Genomic DNA, 21,128 nt, shown 5'->3' with positions numbered 1-21,128 from the left:
GTCTCTAAATTCAGATGGGATATGCTCAAAGTTGTATTTTGACTCTTGTGGACTTGCTCTAATTTTCTTCAGCTTCAACTTGAACTTGAATATGAGCAGTTGACTGTTCCAAAGCTGGCTCCTGGCCTTGTTCTGAGTGATGACATTGAGCTTTTTCATTGTCTCTTTCCACAGATATAGTAGATTTGATTCCTGTACATTCTATCTGGTGAGTTCTACATGTAGAGTCACTGTTTATGTTGTTGAAAAAAGGTGCTTGCAATGAAGAAGTAGTCAGTCTTGCAAAGATCTCAGGTGTCATTTCTATCACCAAGGCCATATTTTCCACTTACAGATCCCTTTTTTTTGTTTCCAGCTGTTGAATTCTAATCACCAGTTACTATCAATGCATCCTGACTGCATGTTAGATCAATTTTAGACTGCAGAAATTGGTAAAAGTCTTTAATTTCTTCATCTTTAGCCTTAGTGGCTGGTGAGTAAATTTGAATAACAGTCGTATCAACTGGTCTTCCTTGTAGGCATATGGATATTGCCCTATAACTGACAGCTTTGTACCTCAGGATAGATCTCGAAAATGAATGAAATGTCATTCCTATTCAATTTGTCCTTTCCAGCATAGTAGATCATGAGTGTCTGATTTAAAATGGCCAATAGCAGTCCATTTCAGCTCACTAATCCCTACAATATTGATGTTTCTGCATTCCATTTCGTTTTTGACCATTTCCAATTTTCCTAGATTCATACTTCTCACATTCCACACTCCAATTATTAAGAGGTGTTTCCAGCTGTTTCTTCTCATTTTCAGTCATGTCACATCAGTAAATGAAGGTCCCAAAAGCTTGACTCCGTCCACATCATTAAGGTCGACTCCACTTTGAGGAGGTGCATTTTCCCCAGTCATCTTGAGTGCATTCCAATCTGAGTTGCTCATCGTCTTGCACTATATCAGACAATGTTACACTGCTATTCATAAAGTTTTCACTGGTGAATTTTTTTTGAAGGTAGACTACCAGGTCCTTCTTCCTAGTCTGTCTTAGCCTGGATGCTCAGCTGAAACCTGACCACCATGGGTGACCCTGCTGTTATTTGAGTACTGGTGGCATGGTTTCTAACATCACAGCAACATGCAAGCCTCCACAGTATGATAAACTGACTGATGCCTGGGGGCCCTTAAAACTACAGCCGAGAAAACCCTATGGAGCAGTTCTACTTTGTAACTCGTGGGATTGCCATGAGTCACAATCAACTGAACAGCAATTAACAATAATAACAATGATTTTGGTGACCAGGGAGAAAAAAGTCTTAAATTTTTGGACCATATTAGTCTGGATAACTATTTTTAAGTAAGGAAACAACATCCTTTTGGCCTGTAGTTGCAGGGCCTTGGAATGAAAGGGTAAAAAGTGTTTGCCAGGGAATTTATGCTCTTATTTATCTCTCTTGCCTTTACTGAATAGGCAGAAAGAGTTTAATCTGCAAAATTCCCCTTTATCCTTTAGTATTTAGCCATGCTTAGCAATATTTGCATTTTAACATCAATTCTTTGCATATATAAATATTTTGTTAAATAGGCCAATTTGTTTTTGAGATGCTTGAGTTCTGCCTGTAATCTGCCTGTAGTATCCAGCAACTTGAGTCAATTTCTTTGTCCTAAAACCTTCATACTACTCTTCACTGATCCAGAACCCCCACTGGAACCCCACTGGGCTGTTCGATTTCAATTGTCTTTCCTTAGTTAAAACTCATGCCTGCTCAGAATTTGCTGTTGTTATGGTTGCATATTCTGAAATCAGTTCTTTCAGCTGTGCATCCTGCAAACAGTCTCTGCATATTCAAGAATTCGTGGTGCTCTGCCAAATAAAGAGCCATTTGCTTTAGGGGTCACTACCTTTTAAGAAAGGATTCCTGGTGATGTACTGGTTATGTGATCGGCTACTAACCAAAAGGTCAGAGGTTTGAACCCACCAGCAGCTCTTCAGGAGAAAGGACCTGGGAACCGACTCCTGTAAAGATTATAGCCTAGGAAAACCTACGGATAAGTTCTGCTCTGTCCTACAGGATTGCTGAATCGGAATTGACTTGATGACACACAACAACAGTCTTTTAGGAGTACAAAGTAGAAGCTTTAAATGTTTCAGTTCTTTCCTTAGCCTGGTGCATAAACACAAGTTCAGGAATTGAATTCATTTATCCTCTCAGGCCCATGCAGACCCAGTTCCAGGCTACTTTTGGAGTTTGGGGGAAAAGAAAACTCAACAATGGAGATCTTTGGTACAGAAGAGAATTCTGTTTCAGAACATAGAACTATATTCTGATGACTTTTCAATTACGCAGAAAAATCTTTTTCTACAGATTTTTAATACATTTTAGCACGGACTGCAGGCAACATGTTATAAACTGAAGAGAATATTTCATCAGTAATAAAATGAATAGCTATTTAAAAGAGGTCTTTACCTTGTCCCCCTGAAATCTCAGACCATGAAGAGGTTCAAGTTGTTTAAAAGGAGATTGGGCATTTCATCATTCCTTGTGTGGCTTGGCAGACTCACAGGAGATCTTTTTTAATTTATACAGTGCCTTTGTGATTGTGACATTACAGCTAGGCAGTAATTATGTTAATTTTCTCTAATCCTAATATCATCTGCCTCTCAATAGTAAAACACTCTAACCTTTAAAACTTGTAGCAATTGTTTTGCAGGTTTGCAAGCCTTGGGAACAGCAACTTTGGAGAGCAATGGAGACATTGTTTTCAAGGTCCTTTTCCTGTGAATTCAGTTAAAATGGAATGGTTCACTCTTTTCCTCATAACGATATTCTTTTAAACATTTTTATTACTTATGCAGTAAGTGCTCATTAAGGAAAATATAGTTTAAACAGAAGAATAAAAAGGAAAATTTTCGACTCTGTTTCTACTAACCAAGAACATCTACTCAACATGTCTGTATATTTTCTTTTCTCTAGGCATCTATAACAGGCATTTGCCATTCTTATTAAACACCCAGCATCTGTGTTTAGGGAGTTTCCACTTTATGAGGCAGATTCTGTCTCCTATTTTAGAAGCAGAAAATCCAATACTTATTTTCAGCTGGTTTCATAACTAAGAGAAAGCACATGGTCTAGGCTACACCAATCTGAGGCAGCATCCCTAGATGTGGGAGTGAAAGTTCATGAAGCAAAGTAGCAGAGACGCAGGAGAATCTTCTCCAGTGGGGTTGAAGCAGTGTGGCACCAATGTCCAATTTCCAGAAGCAGAAGCAACAGCAGTTTTAGCAGCAGCATCTAGTGTTTTTGGTGATGAAAGTGTTGCAAGTAACAGTGATTCTCTCCAGTGGTTCTGGTGGCAGTGTGGCTTCCTAAAAGGGTCTGGGATATGATTTGTGTATTTCCAGTGACTGCATGGCCCCACGCCTTTCTTCCAGCGAAGAGATTCTGGGAGTCACCTAATACGTTTTATAAAATTTCTTTTAAGATCACCTGATGTTATGAGTTGAATTATGTCCTTCATCAAAAATACATTCAAGTCCTAACCCAGTACCTGTGAATGTGATTTCATTTGGAAATAGGGTCTTTGCAGTTATAAATTGTTAACACGAGGTCATATGGGAGTAGAGTGGGTCATACTTCCATATGATTGGTGTCCTTATATAAAGAGAAGAAGGGACACAGAGATTGAAAGACACAGACCCAGACATACAGGGCAGAACTAAGGAATGCCTGTGGCTGCTAGAAGCAGAATGAGACAGGAATGATCTCCCCCTAAAGCCTTTGGAAGGAGCATGGTCTTGCACAATTTGGCCGCTAGAGCTTTAGAGACAGTGCGGCTCTGAATTTGGCCTCCTATTTTCCAGAACTGTGACAGAATTGATCTAACCCCTTCATAGTAATTTGTTACAGCAGCTCTAGGAAACTAACACACTGGAGTTAGTTTCTATTGCTTGCAACTAAAAATAGTGCATTGGTGGATTATTTTTAATTTTATGGTTGGACTCATTTTTCAACATACTTCTGAGTTCAGTGTAAATCTAGTTTGTGGGCTAGCATTTTCTAGAGGAACTTCTTGTATTCAATTTCAGAGTTACATCCATAATAATGTTGCCGGATGAAAACCCCAGATTTTGCTCAGTGTGACTTATTACAGCCAACAAACAGGAGCCCGAGAGGGGAGATCAGAACCAAAACCCAAAACCAAACCCACTGCCATTGAGTTGATTCCAACTCGTAGTGACCCTATAGAAATCAGAAGATCAGAAAGGCGCCTTTATTTCGTTGTACTAGGAAAGGAGCTATCAGGGCTGTTGCCTCTAAGATTGCCTGCAAGGCAGCATGGGGAGCATGGGGAGGTGGGCTTTTACAGAGAGCAGACAAGGAAATGCAAATTCATCATGAACAGTCAACATTGACCTTGGGGATGACTATGCATTTTCCTTACAAAAGGGTTCAATCCCCTAGGATGGAGGAAGATGTTGATTTTCTTTGATTAGGATGTAAGTCTCCACCCAGAGGCGGGTTGAACCCATCTGTGGCCCATTTTGTGGTTATCTTGTCAAGGACAATTTTAGAAGAATGTGCTGGTTATTCTATTGGTGTAGGAGGATAAACCAGAGCAGGTGTCTCTTAGGATTGGACTCTGAGGCTGCCTGCTTCAATAAGGGCAAACATTAATAGTGGAATCTGTTCTATTTGTGAGGAGCCCTGGTGGTGTAGCAGTTAAGCCCTTGTTTGCTAACCAAAAAGTTGGGGTTTGAGCCCACCAGTCACTCTGAGGGAGAAACATGTGGTTGTCAGCTTTTGCAAAGATTATTGCCTTGGAAACTCTATGGGGCAGTTCTACTCTGTACTCTAGGGTTGCTATGAGTCAGAATAGACTTGACAGCAATGGGTTTTTGGGATCATTTGCACTCGTAAAGAGAAGAATCAACTCTTCCATTTTTTAGAAGTTTCATCTTAAGGTCTGTTCAACTGTTTTATTGCTGATTTTATGATTTTTCCCCCCCTCAGTATTCTTTTTGAGATAGGTGTTGATAACCCAATTAAACTTTTGCTCCATGAAATTCTTATTCTTTTATTACTTACACTTGTTTAAACAACTTGCACTTGTTTAAAGTGTACAATTCAATGGTTTTTAGTATATGTAGAGTTGTGCAGCCATCACAATAATCTAATTTTACAACATTCTCATCGTCCCAAAGCTCACTAGCAGTCTCTCTCCCTCCCCTATTTTCCTCCTCTCCTCTAGCACAAGGCAACCACTAATCTCCTTTCTTTTTCTATAGATGTACCTATTCTAAGTATTTAATATAAACGGAATCATACAATATGTAGTCTTTTGTGACTGGCTTCTTTTACGTAGCGTAATAGTTTTGAAGTTCATCCACGTGGTAGTGCTAATTAATATTTCATTTCTTTTTGTTGATTGCCAAATAATATTCTACTGTAAGGAAATACCACGTTTTGTTTATCTTTTCATCAGTTAATGAGCATTTGGATTGGTTCTACTTATGGGCTATTGTGAAAAATGCTGCTATGAACATCTGTGTACAAATTTTGCGTGGATATATGTTTTCATTTCCCTCTGGTAGATACCTAGAAGTGAAATTACTATGTCCTACAGTAACTTTATGTTTAACATTTTGAGGAACTGCCAAACTGTTTTCCACAGTGGTTGCAACATTTTACATTCCTCAAGCAATATATGAGGGTTTTACTTTCTCTACATTCATGCCAACACTTGTCATTTTCTGTCCTTTTGTAGCATCCTAGTAGATGTCAGTGATATCTCATTGTGGTTTTGATTCGCTTTTTCATAATAGTTCATGATGTTGAGTATCTTTTCATGCTCTTGGCCATTCTTCTACCTTTTTTTTTTTTTCAAAGAAAATTCTATTCAAGTGGTTTATCTGTTTTCTAAATACAAGATTAGATCATCTGCAGATAGTTTTACTTCTTCATCTCACATCTGGATGCCTTCTATTTCTTTTTCTTGCTTAATTGCCCTAACCAGACTCTCTAGTACAATGCTACATAGAAGTGGTAAGAGTGGATACCCTTGTCGTGTTTGCCAACTCAGGAGGAAATCATTCAGTCTTTCACTATTAAGTATGGCATTGGCTATAGTTTTTTCAGAAATACATTTTAATCAGTTTGAGAGAATTCCTTCTATTTCTAGCTTGTTGCTTATTTTTATCACGAAATGATCTTGGATTTTGTCAAATATTGACATAATCATGTAGTTTTTGTCCTTGATTTTATTAATATGATATAAACATATGGGTCTGTTTCTGTAAAGATTACAGCATAGGATGCCCTATGGGGTGGTTCTACTTTGTCATATATTGTCACTATGAGTCAGAACCAACTTGAAGGCTCACAACAACCACAACATATTACATTAATTAAATTTTAAATGTTAAACTAACATTAAATTCCTGAGATAAATCCCACTTGGTCATGGAGTATAATCAGTTTTGTATGTTACTGGATTTGGTTTGCTAGCATTTTGTTAAGGATTTTTACACCCATATTAGTAAAAGACTTTAGTCTGCAGTTTCCTTTCTTTGTGATGCCTTTGTGTTTTTTCTTTTTTTGGTATCAGGGTAATTAATTAACTAGTCTCATAGACTGGATTGTAAATCGTCCACTCTTTATATTTTTTTTGGAAGAGTTTGTGAAGCATTAGTGTTAATTCTTGTTTAAAAGGTTGGTAGAATTCACCTGTGAATCCATCTGAGCCTGAGTTTTTCTCTCTAAGAAGTTTTTAAATTACTAATTCAGACAGCTTACTTTTTATAGGTCCTTTGCAGCAGATTTGCCCAGTGCAATACATCTTTTGATTTCTTGACTGCTGCTTCCATGGGTGTTGATTGTGGATCCAAGTAAAATGAAATCCTTGACAACTTCAGTCTTTTCTCTGTTTATCCTGATGTGGCTTATTCAGTTTTTCTATTTTTTCTTGAATTAATTTCATTAATTTGCAACTATTAAATTTGTATTTTATTATCCAGACTTGCTGGAGTTAATGAGGCTCATCAAAAGATTTAAAGAGGCTTAGATAATTCCACCTCCATGTCCTTTTGCATGAAATTCCTATCACCTTTTGACTTCCTTGGTATACACAACATTTCTGCTTGCACTTTTACTTGCTCACTCAGAAGTTTTAATTCATTCATTAAAGAGACTTTTGAATAAATGAGGTTAAATTCCTGGGCATTCTGTCCATTCTGCTCTTATAGGACCTGATGATACGTCAAAATATGTGAAAGGTGCTTTGTTTTATTTTATTTTGTTTATTTTTACCTTTCTCTCTGTCCACCTGTTTCTTTCTAGCTTTAATCTCTTATAAAAACTCCCACCTTTTTTCTGTCTGGTAGAGCATGTCTCACTGAGACTATGCTACAGATTTATGAACCTTTTTCTGAAACCAAATCAACTCTATAAAATTAGCTTTGTCAGAGTATTTTTTCTAACACATTTCTCTAGGAATTTATCAATTTCATCCTAATTATTTTTTGGTATATAGTTTTTCATAGTATTCTCTTATTAAAAAAACAAAAAACCCATTGCTATTGAGTTGATTCTAACTCACAGCAACCCTATAGCACAGAGTAGAGCTGCTCTATAGGGTTTCCAAGGAGCAGCTGGTGGATTTGAACTGCCAACCTTTTGGTTAGCAGCTGAGCTCTTTGTTACTCTGCTACCAGGGCTCTACCCTTTTATTTCTTTAAGGCTGGTAGTGACATCCTTTTTTATTCTTAATTTTAATGTTTTGAGTCTCCTCTCTCTTTTTCTTGGTTAAGGGCTTGTCAATTTTATTGATATTTCCAAAGAACCAATTTTCAGTTTCATTGATATTGTACATGCTTTTCTCTTTTATATGCATATATATATATATATTATTTTTGTTGTTATTGGGGATATACACTGCAGAAATACACCAATTCAACAATTTCTAAGTGTAAAATTCAGTGACATTGATTACAGTTTTCAAATTGTGCAATCACACTCAATCTCCTTTTCTGAATTGTTCCTCCGCCATTAACACAAACTCACTGTCTCCTAAGTTTGCTGTCTAATCTCTCCAGTTGCTGTTGTTAATTTGGTCCCATAGTTCTTAAAAGAGCACAATGCTCAAGGCAGACATTGTTTACTAATTAAGCTAAACTATTTATTGTTTGGTTTGAAGAAGACTTCAGGGGATATTTTTGGTTTAAGGATTAAATGTTATTTCAGGGAAACAATTTCAGGGGTTCACCTATCCTCAATGACTCCAGATAGTCTTGATTCTATGAGAATTTAGAATTCTGTTTTGTATTTCCTCCCTTTTGATCAGGATTCTTCTATAGGATCTTTGATCAAAACATTCAGTAATGGTAGCTGGGCACCATCCCATTCTTCTGGTCTCATGGTAAAAGTTGTTCGTGGAGGCAGTTAGCCACACATTCCATTTCCTCCTCCTATTCCTGACTCCTTGTTCTGTTGCTCCAGGCAAATAGAGATCAATTTTTGTATCTTGGATGGCTGCTTGCGAGCATTTTTTTAAGGGTAAAGTTTGCATAACTGGCTACTATATTTTTAGGCAAATAATGCACCTATATAAATAACACAGGTATTACACGTAAGAAACAAATGCGTGGGGGATTGTGCAGTTTGCAAAAACCATGTAACGAGTGCATTATTTGTGTAAAAATATGGTAATGTAATTGATGTCAATAAATTGTACACCTGTTGTCATGGATTGAATTATGTCCTCCCAAAAATGTGTATTTCAATTTGGCTGGGCCATGATTCCCAGTATTGTGTGGTTGTCCTCCATTTTGTGATTGTAATTTTATGTTAAAGAGGATTAGGGTGGGATTGTAACACCCTTACTAAGGTCACATCCCTGATCCAATGTAAAGAGGCTTTCCTTGGGATGTGGCCTGTACCACCTTTTATCTTACAAGAGATAAAAGTAAAGGGAAGCAAACAGAGTGTGGGGAACCTCGTACCACCAAGAAAGCAGTGCTAGGAGCAAAGCGCTTCATTTGGACCCGGGTCCCTGGGCGGAGAAGCTTTCTAGGCCTGGGGAAGATTGATAAGAAGGCTAACAGAGAGAGAAAGTCTTCCCCTGGAGCTGATACCCTGAATTTGGACTTTTAGCCTACTTTACTGTGAAGAAATAAATTTCTCTTTTTTCAAGCCACGCACTTGTGGTATTTCTGTTATAGCAGCACTACAGGACTAAAACACTTGTAAAATGTTGCAATGGCAAAAGTTGTGTAATAGGTACATTTACAGCAACAACAAAAGGGCAGACGATGAGGCTGCTTACGTACAGCCAAAAACCGCATAGGATTTAGTTTTTTGTTTTGGAGGTTTACAGTCATGGTTCCATGGGACATCCCAGTTAATTGGCCTAATATTATGTTTAGTGTTTCTTCTGTTCCACCTCCTAGTCCTTTGCATAGTGCCTGGGTTCTCATCTTTAAAGCTTTGCAAGTGGCCATCCAAGGTAAATATTTGGTCTCTTTTATATTTTATTGGTTTTACCCTGAATATTTATGACTTCCTTTCTTTGGTTTTCAATTCCCTCAGTTTTTTTTTTTTTTTTTCCTAGTTTCCTCAGTTGGAGCCCTGTTGGTACAGTGGTTAAAGCTTTTGGCTGTTACCCAAAAGTTTGGTCATTTGAACCCATCAGCCACTCCATGGGAGAAAGATGTGGCAGTCTTTCATAAAATTTACAGCCTTGGAAACACTATGGGGTTGTTAAGAATCGGAATTGACTTGATAGCAGTGTTTTTTTTTTTTAAGGTGGAAGTTAGGTAATTGTTTTGTGATCTTCTTTTTTAATTTAGATTTTTTACAGCTATAAATTTCCCTTTAACACTACTTTACCTGCATCCCATAATTTTTTTATATACTTTTTAAAATTTTTATCCAACTTAAATGTTTTCTAATTTCATTTGTGATTTATTCTTTGTTATTTTGGCTATTTAGTAGTGTATTTTATTTTACATATTTCTGAATTTCTCATATACTTTCTCATTCTGGTTTAACATTGAAATCCCTTGTGGTTGAAAGACACACTTTTTATAATTTCAATCCTTTTAAGTCTTCTGAGGCTTACTTTAGGCCTAGAATATGGTCTATTGTGTAGAATGCTCCATGAGCACTTGAGAAGAATTTGTACTCTGCTATTGTTGAGTTTAGTGTTCTACAGATATTTATTAGGTCTGGTTTTTCAATAGTGTTGTTCAAGTCTTCTACATCTTTGTTGATCTCTTGTTTAGTTATTCTATCCATTATTGAAAGAGGAATATTGAATTTTCCACTTATTATTGTTGAATTGTTCATTTCTCCATTCAGTTCTTTCATGTAACTCTCTTGTTCCTGTAACTCTCTTCTTAGGTACAGATGTGTTTATAATGGTTATCATCTTCCCTAGTTGTTCAACACTTTTATGTTATAAAATGTCTTTCTTTTTCTGTAGTAACAGATGTTGTCCTAAAGTCTATTTTGCCCGATTTTAGTTTGGTTACTTAAATCCTTTTATGGTGCTGTTTACATAGCAAATCTTGTACCATCCTTTATTTTTCAACCTATTTGCATCTTCAGTTGAAAGTGTTGGATATTGCGTTTTTGTTTTAAATCCTAACAATGTCTGCCTTGTGATTGGGTCATATAATATATTCACATTTCATGTTATTATTGATGCTATTGGATTTATGGAAAACCCTGATGACATAGTGGTTAAGTGCTATGACTGCTAACCAAAAGGTTGGCAGTTTGAATCCACTGGGATCTCCTTGGAAACCCTATGGGGCAGTTCTACTCTGTCCTATAGGTTTGCTATGAGTCAGAATCGACTTGATGGCGATGGGTTTGGGCTTTTTTTTTTTATTATTATTGGATTTACATCTTCCATTTTCTTTTGGTATTCTGTATGATGACTAAGTTTTGTCTGATCCAAGCCATGGAATTTTCAATCACCTTATATGCATGTGAAAGCTGGACAATGAAAATGGAACATCAAAGATGAATTGATGCATTGGAATTGTGCTGTTGGTTGGCAAAGAATATTGAATATACCATGAACTGCCAGCAGACCAAATAAATCTGTCTTGGAGCAAGTACAGCTGGGATGCTCCTTAGAAGCGAGGATGGCAAAACTTCATCTTGCTTACTTTAGACATGTCACCAGGAGAGACCATTCACTGGAGGAAGCCATCATGCTTGGTAAAAGTAGAGGGTCAGTGAAAAAGAGGAAGACACTTAATGAGATGAACTGACACAGTGGCTACAACAATGGGCTCAAACATAGCAATAATTGTGAGGATGGCTCAAGACCCGGCAATTTTCTTTCTGTTATACATGAGGTTGCTATGAGTCTGAGCTGACTTGACAGCTTCTAACAACAGCAACAACTTTGGACAATGCTACACCTGCAAATTAGACAACTTAGATTAAATTGAAAAATTCCTAGAATGAAACAAATTACTGAAACTGACTCATGGCATAGTTCTATATCAGTAAGAAGCCCATGATACGGATCCATAGATCCCAGTAAGTACAGGAGAGAACAGAAGAATAATTAAGAAGTGTAAACCCAAAACCAAAGCCACTGCCATCGAGTCGATTCCAAGTCATAGTGATCCTAAAAGACAGAGTAGAACTGCCCCACACAGTTTCTAAGGAGCACCTGGTAGATTCAAATTGCCAGTCTTTGGTTAGCAGCCATAGCTCTTAACCACTATGCCACCAGGGTTTCCCTAAGAAGGGTAAGAAGCACTATATCATGAAGTCCCTTTTAGGTCATTGTAAGGGTTTAGGCTTTCATTGTGAATGAAATGGGAAGCCATTAGAGGGTTTTGAGTGGAGGAGTGACAAGATGTGGTGCAGTTTTAAAGGAACCACTCTGTTTCATTGAAATAGATTATAGGGAGAGCATGGGGTGGAGGCTAATGCTGTAATCTAGGCAATAGGTGAAGGCTGTTTGGATCAGGGTTGTAGCAGTTGACATAATGTGCAGGGTAAGATATTGGATATATTTGGAATAGATAAGACAATTTACTAAGAAGCCCTAGCAGTGCAAATGGTTAAGTGCTAAGCTGCTAGCCCCAAAGTTGCCAGTTCAAGCCCACTCAGCAGCTCCGTGGGAGATAAACCTGGTGATCTACTCCCATAATTATTATAGCCTAGAAAACCCTATGAGACAGTTCTACTTTGTTATATGGGGTCACTATGAGTCAAAATTGACTCGATGGCACCCAAAACAGAAGATTTACTGAGGTTTTCGTAAAGATGCCTTGCCTCTTTATCTCTTCCCTGCTATGAGTTTGTGAGATGGGGCTTAGTTTGTGCCTGAGCTAGTTGAGAGATTGGATCAGAGAATATCCCCTTGTGACTGGTGGAAATGGAGATGCAGTGTAGGTTATTGCTGCCACCCAACATGGGAATGCCTCTGGGAATTCTTCTTCCAAGATGAGAAAGGAGGCACCAAAAGTGCAGTCAGTGGAGGGTTGAGGAAACCCCACAAAAGAAAACTTTCTGCTTTCCATTGTTCATTACCCTCTAAAGTTTAATACTCTTATTCCTTCACCTAAAACAATTCCATTTAATTGCAACTTTCCAAAGCAGTTTGAGTTTAGTTTCATATGTTCAAAAGCCATTCCTTCCCCTGACTGGCAACTCATAACACTTCATGTCCTTACTCAGGGCCCAGGGGCAGACAGAACACACAGGCAATGCAGAGGTTCTCCCAGAGGCTCTCAAAGAAAGCCTGGAGCTAAGTGGGAAGAAGCTATACCTGTTGCCACTGAGTCCATTCTGACTGAATGTGACTCCATGAGTGTCCGAGTAGAACTATGTGCTATAGGATTTTAAATGGCTGACAATTTGGAAGTAGATAGACAGGCTTTCCCAGTAAACTCCTCTGGGCAAACTCTAATTTCCAGCCTTTCAGTTAGTAGCCCAGTGCTTTATCCGTTTCCACCACCCAGGAACTACTTGTTTCTGTTGTTTATAGCTGTAGGGCCAATTCCAACTCATGGTGACCCCATGTGTGTAGAAAAGGACTGCTCCATAGAGTTTTCAAGGTTGTGAACTTTAGGACACAGATCACCAGGCCTGACTTCCGTGGTGCCCCGAGAGGTTCAAACTTTTCTGCTAGTAATCAAGCACTTGACTGTGTGCACCACACACCAGTCGCCTATAGGACAGAGTAGAACTTCCCCATAGAGTTTTCAATGCTATAATCTTTATGGAAGCAGACTGCCACGTCTTTCTCCAATGGACTGGCTCGTGGGCATGAACCACTGACCCTATGTTTAGCAGCCGAGTGCTTTAACTGCTGCACCATGTAACAGCTCCTCAAAGAGCTTTGGATGGAGGCAGAACGATCCAGACAAGAAAGAATTTTCCTAAAACCCTCCCATATTCACACAATAACACCAATAATGTGTGTGAACATTTGTTTTCTGCTCGGCTCTGCCCTTTTCATTCATTAGCTCATTTAATCCTAGCGCCAGTTCTCTGAGAAATTATTTTCTCTATTTTATTCATGAGTTATATGAGGCTCAGAGCAGTGAGTTATTTGCCCAGTGTTCTGTAATAGCATTTTGGATTTAAACTCAGGTCTATCTGTTGATGTAACCCTGATGCCAAAGCTCTGAAATACTATGTTATATACTCAACTGTGTGCACTTTTTGCTCTATATTCCAACTCATCTGAACCTGCTGTCTATACAGAATATTTTTCTACAACTTGATAGTTTTATTCCCCATAGGCTGCTTTTTCTGAGTCAAGGTAACTTAGGAGAGCTAGACTTTTTAATGTGGTTTTGAGGGTTAGGTGAGTGTATTCGGTAAAGCTAGAATCCTGTATTACTCATTTTTCTAGCAAGTAGGAAAATATTATTGTTGTTCAGTGCCATCTAGTTGGTTCTGACTCATAGTGACCCTGCGTACAACAGAACAAAACATGCCTGGTTCTGTGCCATCCTCACGATCGTTGCTATGTTTAAGCCCATTGTTGCTGCCACTGTGCCAGTCCGTCTTGTTAAGGAAAATATTAGGGATCCTTTTATTTTTAACATAATTTTCAGTGTTTTTAAAGAAATAAAGGAAAATTAAATTTGTCCCATATAACCACATGTGCAAAGGGTGCTAATTTATTAAACACATTCAGTATAATTAACACAGCTTTATTGATTTGGTGAGATTTTATTCACTAGCTATCAAGTTTTTATACATTCATCTCTTACGTACACAGATTTTTTCACCAAGAACTATTACAACACACAATTAATGACTTTGTACAGCACTATTGGGCTTGATTTTCCATTCCTGCTGGCCCTAGGGTAATTATGAAAATTTTATTATTCTACATGGCTAGCATTATGCTTGATTTCCTTAAGTCTTGGCATTCTAGAAATTGTTCCTGTTTAAAGTGTAAGAAATTGTAACTCCCTATGCCTTTGTATTTGATACAATAATTTACCTGAAACTGTAATCAGAGATTTTCTGAGGAAATTCTGCATAAAAACAATTGAATTCAAAATCAGAGCTGTCCAGCATTGATTTTTCACATTTATTTTGTGTTTCTGAGGTTTGGTACTAAGCTTCTTGGAACTCTTCTCTGTGCTTTGTAAGAATGAAAGTCACTCTGAAGTTGGTCCTGTAAGAGACTGGCAGAATGTGGAAAAGAATAGGAATTGGGCTGCTGGGTCAAAAACGTCCCTGACACGAAGCTGGGGGGCTGAATGATGCAGCAGCGTTCTGAGCTTGCTAAAAAATAAGAAGATGTTAGAGTGGATTCTGTAGAAATCATCTTTGCTTTTTTTTTCCCCCTGTGTACATAATTTCAAAAGCACTTTGTCCAGATGCAAAAAACAAAATACAGTGTATATTTTTTATTTTCTTTTCTTCGTAAGAGAATACTTAAGATGATGCAAGGCTTTTTGATTCTTCCAGACTTTTCTTAAAATGTTTTGGATTTTTATGGTGCTGATGCAAATTCAAAATCATCTACAAACTTTAAACCATCTGCCTGTTTTTCTGAACAAGTGTTTGCCTGCAAACAATGAAAAAATTCACATTGAACTTTAACATCAAAGAGGGTAGAGTGAATTTTGGAGGCAAGTTCTTCCAAACTTTGGTAAATACGAAAACATTGGCTCAGCTTTATTTGACATAGCTTCCGCTGAAACGATTTCTTGGTGTCAAAGTTTGAACAAAAGCCTTAAAATTTTCCCTTTCCTATTATTGTACTCATTTATTATTATTTCAAATGTTTGAACTTAAAAAGAATTCTGCTTTATAAGCCTTTGTTATAGAGTCATAAATATTGAATGAATAATCTCAATTTTCTGATATTACATGGATCTCAGGTTATTTCTGTCAGTCTAGAAACAATGATGCTCAGTAAACAAAACAACAACAAATCTGCTCAAAACAAAACAAATTTGATTAACACAATATTTTTCCTTACAAATGTCTCAGAAAATTCTACTAAATTTCTCTAACATGTATGATGGTCTGAAGTTATTTTTCAGTGCATTTTGGTGGTGGTTGACTACATTAAATTTGAAGGCCAAGCTTTGCATTTAATTCTACAGCTGAATATGGTCTCATGAGTTTAGAACATTGACTAATGTAAGTCCCATAATCATTTATAAATTTAAGAAGAAAATAGTATCTGCTTATATTTCTTGAAACTTTTCTATTGTAAGATAAGCATTTACATTTTTTTAGGAATGAACACAAAAACATTGTTGTATTACAATAATTAAATATTACATAATACATTTTCTAATCAACGTGCACACAAGCTTCATAGTCTTTATTGAGCTGTGAGTGGCAACCCTGTAATGCCCACTTGCTATCTGAGCAGTCAACTTTGAATTTAACTTGTTGAAGTTATTACATTCATTAAAATGATTTTGTTCTGTGCACTTGTGTGTGCATGTGTGTGTGTGTGCACATGTGAGATTGTGGTAATTGTTTTATCAGAAGAAATTTGAGCCATACACATACGGTAGGGTGTACAGACTTTTAACATTTTGTAACAATTGGGTATTTCCTGTTTTTGCCTCCGAAAGAGGGAAAGTATTGGGAAATTAAATGTCCTGGTAGTAGTAAATCAATTTGCTATTGCATGATTGCTTTTATCTTGTTCTAAAATTAAAAAAAAGTTGATTCTTTTATTTTTAATAGAGACATAACAATCAAATAAAGTGATAGAAGTAATTGTTTTAGATGGATATTTTTGTAGACATAACCGAGTATTTTAAAGGAGAAGTTTCTATGCATATATGTACATTCTTATAAGGTTTCTACTTTCTTGAGCAGAACTGTCAGTATTCCTAATTAAAGGAAAAATGATTTATAAGCACTGAGGTCTGGAAGATAAATGCTACACTTATAGGTGTAACTTGTTTTATGTCTCTCAGAAATGTGCCCATAAATTATTTCTAGTAGTAAAACATGTGCTTCTTTAGAATAATTACCTCATTTTTTTTTTTTTTTTTGGAGGAAGCTCTCAATTATCTAAGCAGATGAAAAGAAAGCCCACTCTGTGGAAGGGGGCATGTTACACTCATCTTCTGCTGATGTGAATTTGTAGTTACCCCCACGATTGTCCAGCCTGCTCCAACAGGTGATTTACCTGGCCACGTCTTGCCTGATTTTCCTATATGCATACTAATATTTTTCAGTCACATTGCCTTTCGTCACACAACTCCTTTCCAAAGAATTTGGATTTGAAGATATTTTCTAAGTTTTCCTCCTAGTCCTTACTCCATTTTTAATCAGGGCAGGGCAGAGTTAAGCAATCTTAAAGCTGGTAACGTCAATGTTCACCTTAAATTTTTTCCTTAGGTTACAGAGGAGAAACACACCTTCCTTTGGAGCTGGAAGATGCTCCTATCTACCTTCATCACCATGAATTACCATCTTTAGTTCTTGTCTGAAGACTGACAGCCAATTTCAAAGACAAATGGGGCTATTCTCTTCATTAGAAGGCAACTTTAGTGTTTTATAATGTATGTATTTTTTTTCAGTATTTGTGAAAAATAAAGGAAACAATCATAAAAATTTTCTTTGAGCTTTTAAAGTCCCCACTTTGACTATTTCTTACCTTGCCATTTTAAAACATGCATTGGTTCAGTTATAAATGATTATTTTTTTCTTCTTAAGTCACTTTCCAGAGAAAATAATAAAAAGAATGACATGTTCATCTGCCTAGTAATTGGACTAGATTTTTCACTACATGGAGAAAAATTTTAAATCTTTAGAAGTTTTCATTCTGCCAAGTGAATTTTCTAGAACTAAGTTTTTCATATAATTCCTACTTTTTGATGTTGAACATCACTCTGATGGGAAAATGAGTGACTTAACTTTTTTTCTGTTTTATAGTTGATGAATAAGTTCCATTTTGTATAGATTTTATTTCTATTCAATCGGAATATTATATTTTAAATCTTCTTGAATTTTTTGAAAAACTGCCTATCAATTGAATGACAAATATGTACGCTGCAAATTTTAAAAGAGGAAAAATTGGACATAAGATATTTTTCAGTTGGTTGCACATAGTAATTGAAAGTTTTCAATGAATACATTTAAATCCCTTTTTTTTGTTGGGGGGGCAAGTGTTTTACTAGTGTTTTTGTTGCATTCATATGTCACCTTTCTCAACTGACGCATAGCTGCCTAGAGATTGCCCTTCTCTTTGCAGAGGGTATATAGGACAGGACCCATGGACAGGAGACTGGGGGTCTGTGCTGGCACTATGATGTCCTCACACTACTCTATACAGCAGGAAGTGGATTTAGGAATATTCATCCACAGACGTATAGGGCGAGCTTATGAAACTTGAAGTGGTGGAGGTGGATTTGGAATTCCGGCGGGAGCAGCCATTGAAATTCGGATCTCTTGGCGCCCCTCTCTTCTTCCGGCTGGATTTGGAGCTGTCTGCATCACTGGGGTCAAACACCACTGTCATGGACTCCATTCTGGTCACGGTGTACATGCTGCTTTGCCGAGTCGGATGAAACCTGGTGGTCTTCAGTTCCAGCTCATCATAGCTAGAAACTTCGATAAAAGGACACCAGCGAAATGCTCTCTTGAAGCCAGCTCGAAACCTGAGAAGCAGGCCACAAGGAGAAAAAGACATGTTTGCAGGTGGAAATTTTTATCAGCTCGCATAGAAAACTTCACTTAAGGCAGCTGGGCCAGCTCAGGCTTTAAATTTGATTTTCTAACGAAACTCTTAGAATTTATGCCACAATGTTGGTATTAGTCTTTTAAATTTTTCTTGCTTGAATTGAATCTTAATTTCCCATCAATGAGAGGCAAGTCACGGAACAGTAAAAGCAAGCGTCAGGTAATCGACATGCCAAAGAAACAGTGCACATTTCTATAGTGATTTTATACATTTATATAAGTATAATTGAATTAGGCTTGCTGGTTAAAGCACTTTAAAAATGACATATTTCAGAATAGTTTCTTTCACAAATCATTATACATTTATATATTAAAGTCTTGCTTAATGTTAGAATTAACTGCTAATGTTGATGGTTTATATCTAGCCATATATGAAAGTCCAAAGTCTTGGCATTGTAAACCATTAAATTAAGTTGATTAAAAACAGATGTACTGCTTGTGGGGTCGTTCAAATTGAGATATGGCTTATGAGATTAATGAAAAAGAGCAAGGGTTGATTAAGTATTTAACAAACTTAAGGCACAGGGTAGTGGAAACCCATCTGGGAAGAGTTTAGGAATCAACTCACTCAGTTACTCAGACGAAGTTACATTTCTACTTGCACAGAAACCATAATTTTTTTCATTAAGAGAATTACTATTCCTGTAAAGTTTAACCCTACCCTTTCATATGCTGACCATACAGCAATGTGTTTTTATCTGGAAACCACATTTTACCTTTTTTCTATTCTCAAATTTGGCTTCATATATACCTTTAAAAAAAACTTACTTAAAACCCATTTCAAGGTGCAATTATTTTCTGCTTTGAATTTTTTTTTTTTATACTACATGTTCTCATTAATGGAAGCATGCTGAGTCATGGAGTGTGTTTAAATTTTTGGTTGGTAATATGGATTTTGAGAAATAGTACCTGGTATTACATGGTTAGCACAGAACTTTTAAGGTTCTTGAATCCATGCTTAGTGGTCACCCATCTTTACCACCAGACCTTGGTTGGTGATGTTTTTCTTGGTACATTCCATTAGGTTACATGGGGAAACCCTGGTTTTCCATGTAAAAAACAAAGCCAAACCAAACAGGGCTCCTTAAGTATGACACAGGAAATACACTTATGACGCTTATCTATGGGTACAAAAGGCAGAAGAGACAAAATTTTTACCCAGCCACACTTTCTGGTTGCACTACCTTATTTGCAAGCCTCATACTCAAGCCATTACGGAGGCAGCATCTTCTTTTACTCACCCCATGTCATTGTGCAGGAAGGAGAGTTGGAAATCTCCTTATGCTTACCATAGCTTCCTATCACCCCAACATCTTCTATTTTGGAAACTATTTACAAAACATCCTTTTTTAATAGCATCCACTCACACCGTCATCTTTCCACCTTGTGCAAATTCTCTATGCATATATAGGACATGTCCTAATTTCTTCGAGGACTTGAACAATTTTCTACCTTACCTCCTTTAATTGTGAGTATGTTTCTTCCTTTCTTTTTTTTTCTTGGTGAGTATATTTCTGAAGCGTTTGCAAGGAGCATTTAGTCCATATAAAAATTGTCCCATTAGAAACTTTAAGAACATTATTTTGAGGGTGTAATTTTTAAAGTGGAATATTTCCCAAGTAGCAGGTGTCCAAAATAAATCAAACTCTGTGCTCCCTTCAGTTAATTTAAAATTTCCTTTCCTTTTGTATTTTTTATTTGCACCAAGACACTGGAACACCATCCTGAACTTCCACACTAAGGCAGGAGTGACAAGATATTTGGTAATTTTGTTTTTACCTCTTATTCAGACAGCAGTAGATGATGGGGTTGTACATAGTTGAGCTCATTGCCAGCCAAAAACTAGCCAGGTAGACCTGTTGAATGTATTTCCACCTATTCAGTTGTTGATAGATTGCAGTGAGGATGAAGTAAATATGATAGGGCAGCCAACAGACGGCAAAGGTCACCACTACAATAATCATCATTTTTACAACCTAGAAAGAAAGAAAGAGGTAATTCTTGGAAATTTTAAAAAGTCATTAAATATAAAAGAACCCACAGCTTCCCATACATCATATTTTTCTACCAATAGAGTTAAATACATAGTATGCCAAAAGGATAGTCAGTATTAAAAGATTAGTGAGCTGATATAAGGACAATTACCTATGGTAAGTCTAAAGAAAGGATGCTTGTATAACCATCTTGTTTCTATCCAACTTTGGTGAGTGAATGGCACTAACCCAATCATAAGCAAATATATATTTTACCTGGCCTGAAGAAAATCAGCATTTACAAAAACCCAAGGAACCTGGTGAAGAGAGAAGCAGGAGCTAGGATTTGGCTGAACCAGCCTGCACTATACAATGCGGCGGGGGGCATCATATCTAGGGAAACCAAATGTTGAGGCACTATAGAGGTATATTAGGCTGTAAGGACTGGACTGAGCTGGTTCTTCAGTATTTATAGTAGCCTGACTATAAGTTAAGACTATTCAAAATTCTTTAATACTATGCTTACAAGGCAAGTTTCTGAATATTATTTTAATTTTTTCTGTAATCTGATAGTTGGGAAAGGTTTTCCTGAATAGTGATTATGCATATTAACATTAGTCTGAGGAAACACCACTAACTTTAAATTTATAAATAGGCAGTTGGCTGGCTTATACAACTGGTTCATAAATCAGTTCTCAAGTTTTTTAAGAATGGATCATTTCCTTTGACTCCACGATTTTGAACCATAATATTCAGGGAGACCCTAGCCAAAGCAGAATGTCAGCTTCTCTGCCTCTTTCACTAGATTTTAAATCTTAAAAAAAGCAGGGGAACTATCTTAATTATCTGAATATTGCCAGCTTCTAGTACAGTCCCTGGTGTATAAATGAATGATGAATGACAATATAAAATTCATAACAGGAAGTTGAATGACAGGATGTGTTGAGTGAGTGTAAATGA

The 21,128-nt window shown here is 36.9% G+C and overlaps 1 protein-coding gene across 1 annotated transcript in view; it reads right to left on the bottom strand.

Moving 5' to 3' along the window:
* Positions 1 to 17,759: 17,759 nt before the first annotated feature.
* TACR3 (tachykinin receptor 3) overlaps positions 17,760 to 21,128 on the bottom strand; it is a 104,952-nt gene continuing 101,583 nt past the window's right edge. Inside the window, exons 4-5 of the mRNA XM_003410364.3 lie at positions 19,975 to 20,171; positions 17,760 to 18,113 (exon numbers count right to left, since the gene is read on the bottom strand). Of these exons, the coding sequence (XP_003410412.1) occupies positions 17,801 to 18,113; positions 19,975 to 20,171 (510 nt within the window). The 3' untranslated portion in view covers positions 17,760 to 17,800. The remainder of the gene's footprint in view (positions 18,114 to 19,974; positions 20,172 to 21,128) is intronic.

This window comes from Loxodonta africana, chromosome 5 (assembly GCF_030014295.1).
Source record: "Loxodonta africana isolate mLoxAfr1 chromosome 5, mLoxAfr1.hap2, whole genome shotgun sequence".
In the NCBI taxonomy this organism is placed as follows: domain Eukaryota; kingdom Metazoa; phylum Chordata; class Mammalia; order Proboscidea; family Elephantidae; genus Loxodonta; species Loxodonta africana.
This window is presented reverse-complemented; position numbering and strand designations above follow the sequence as displayed.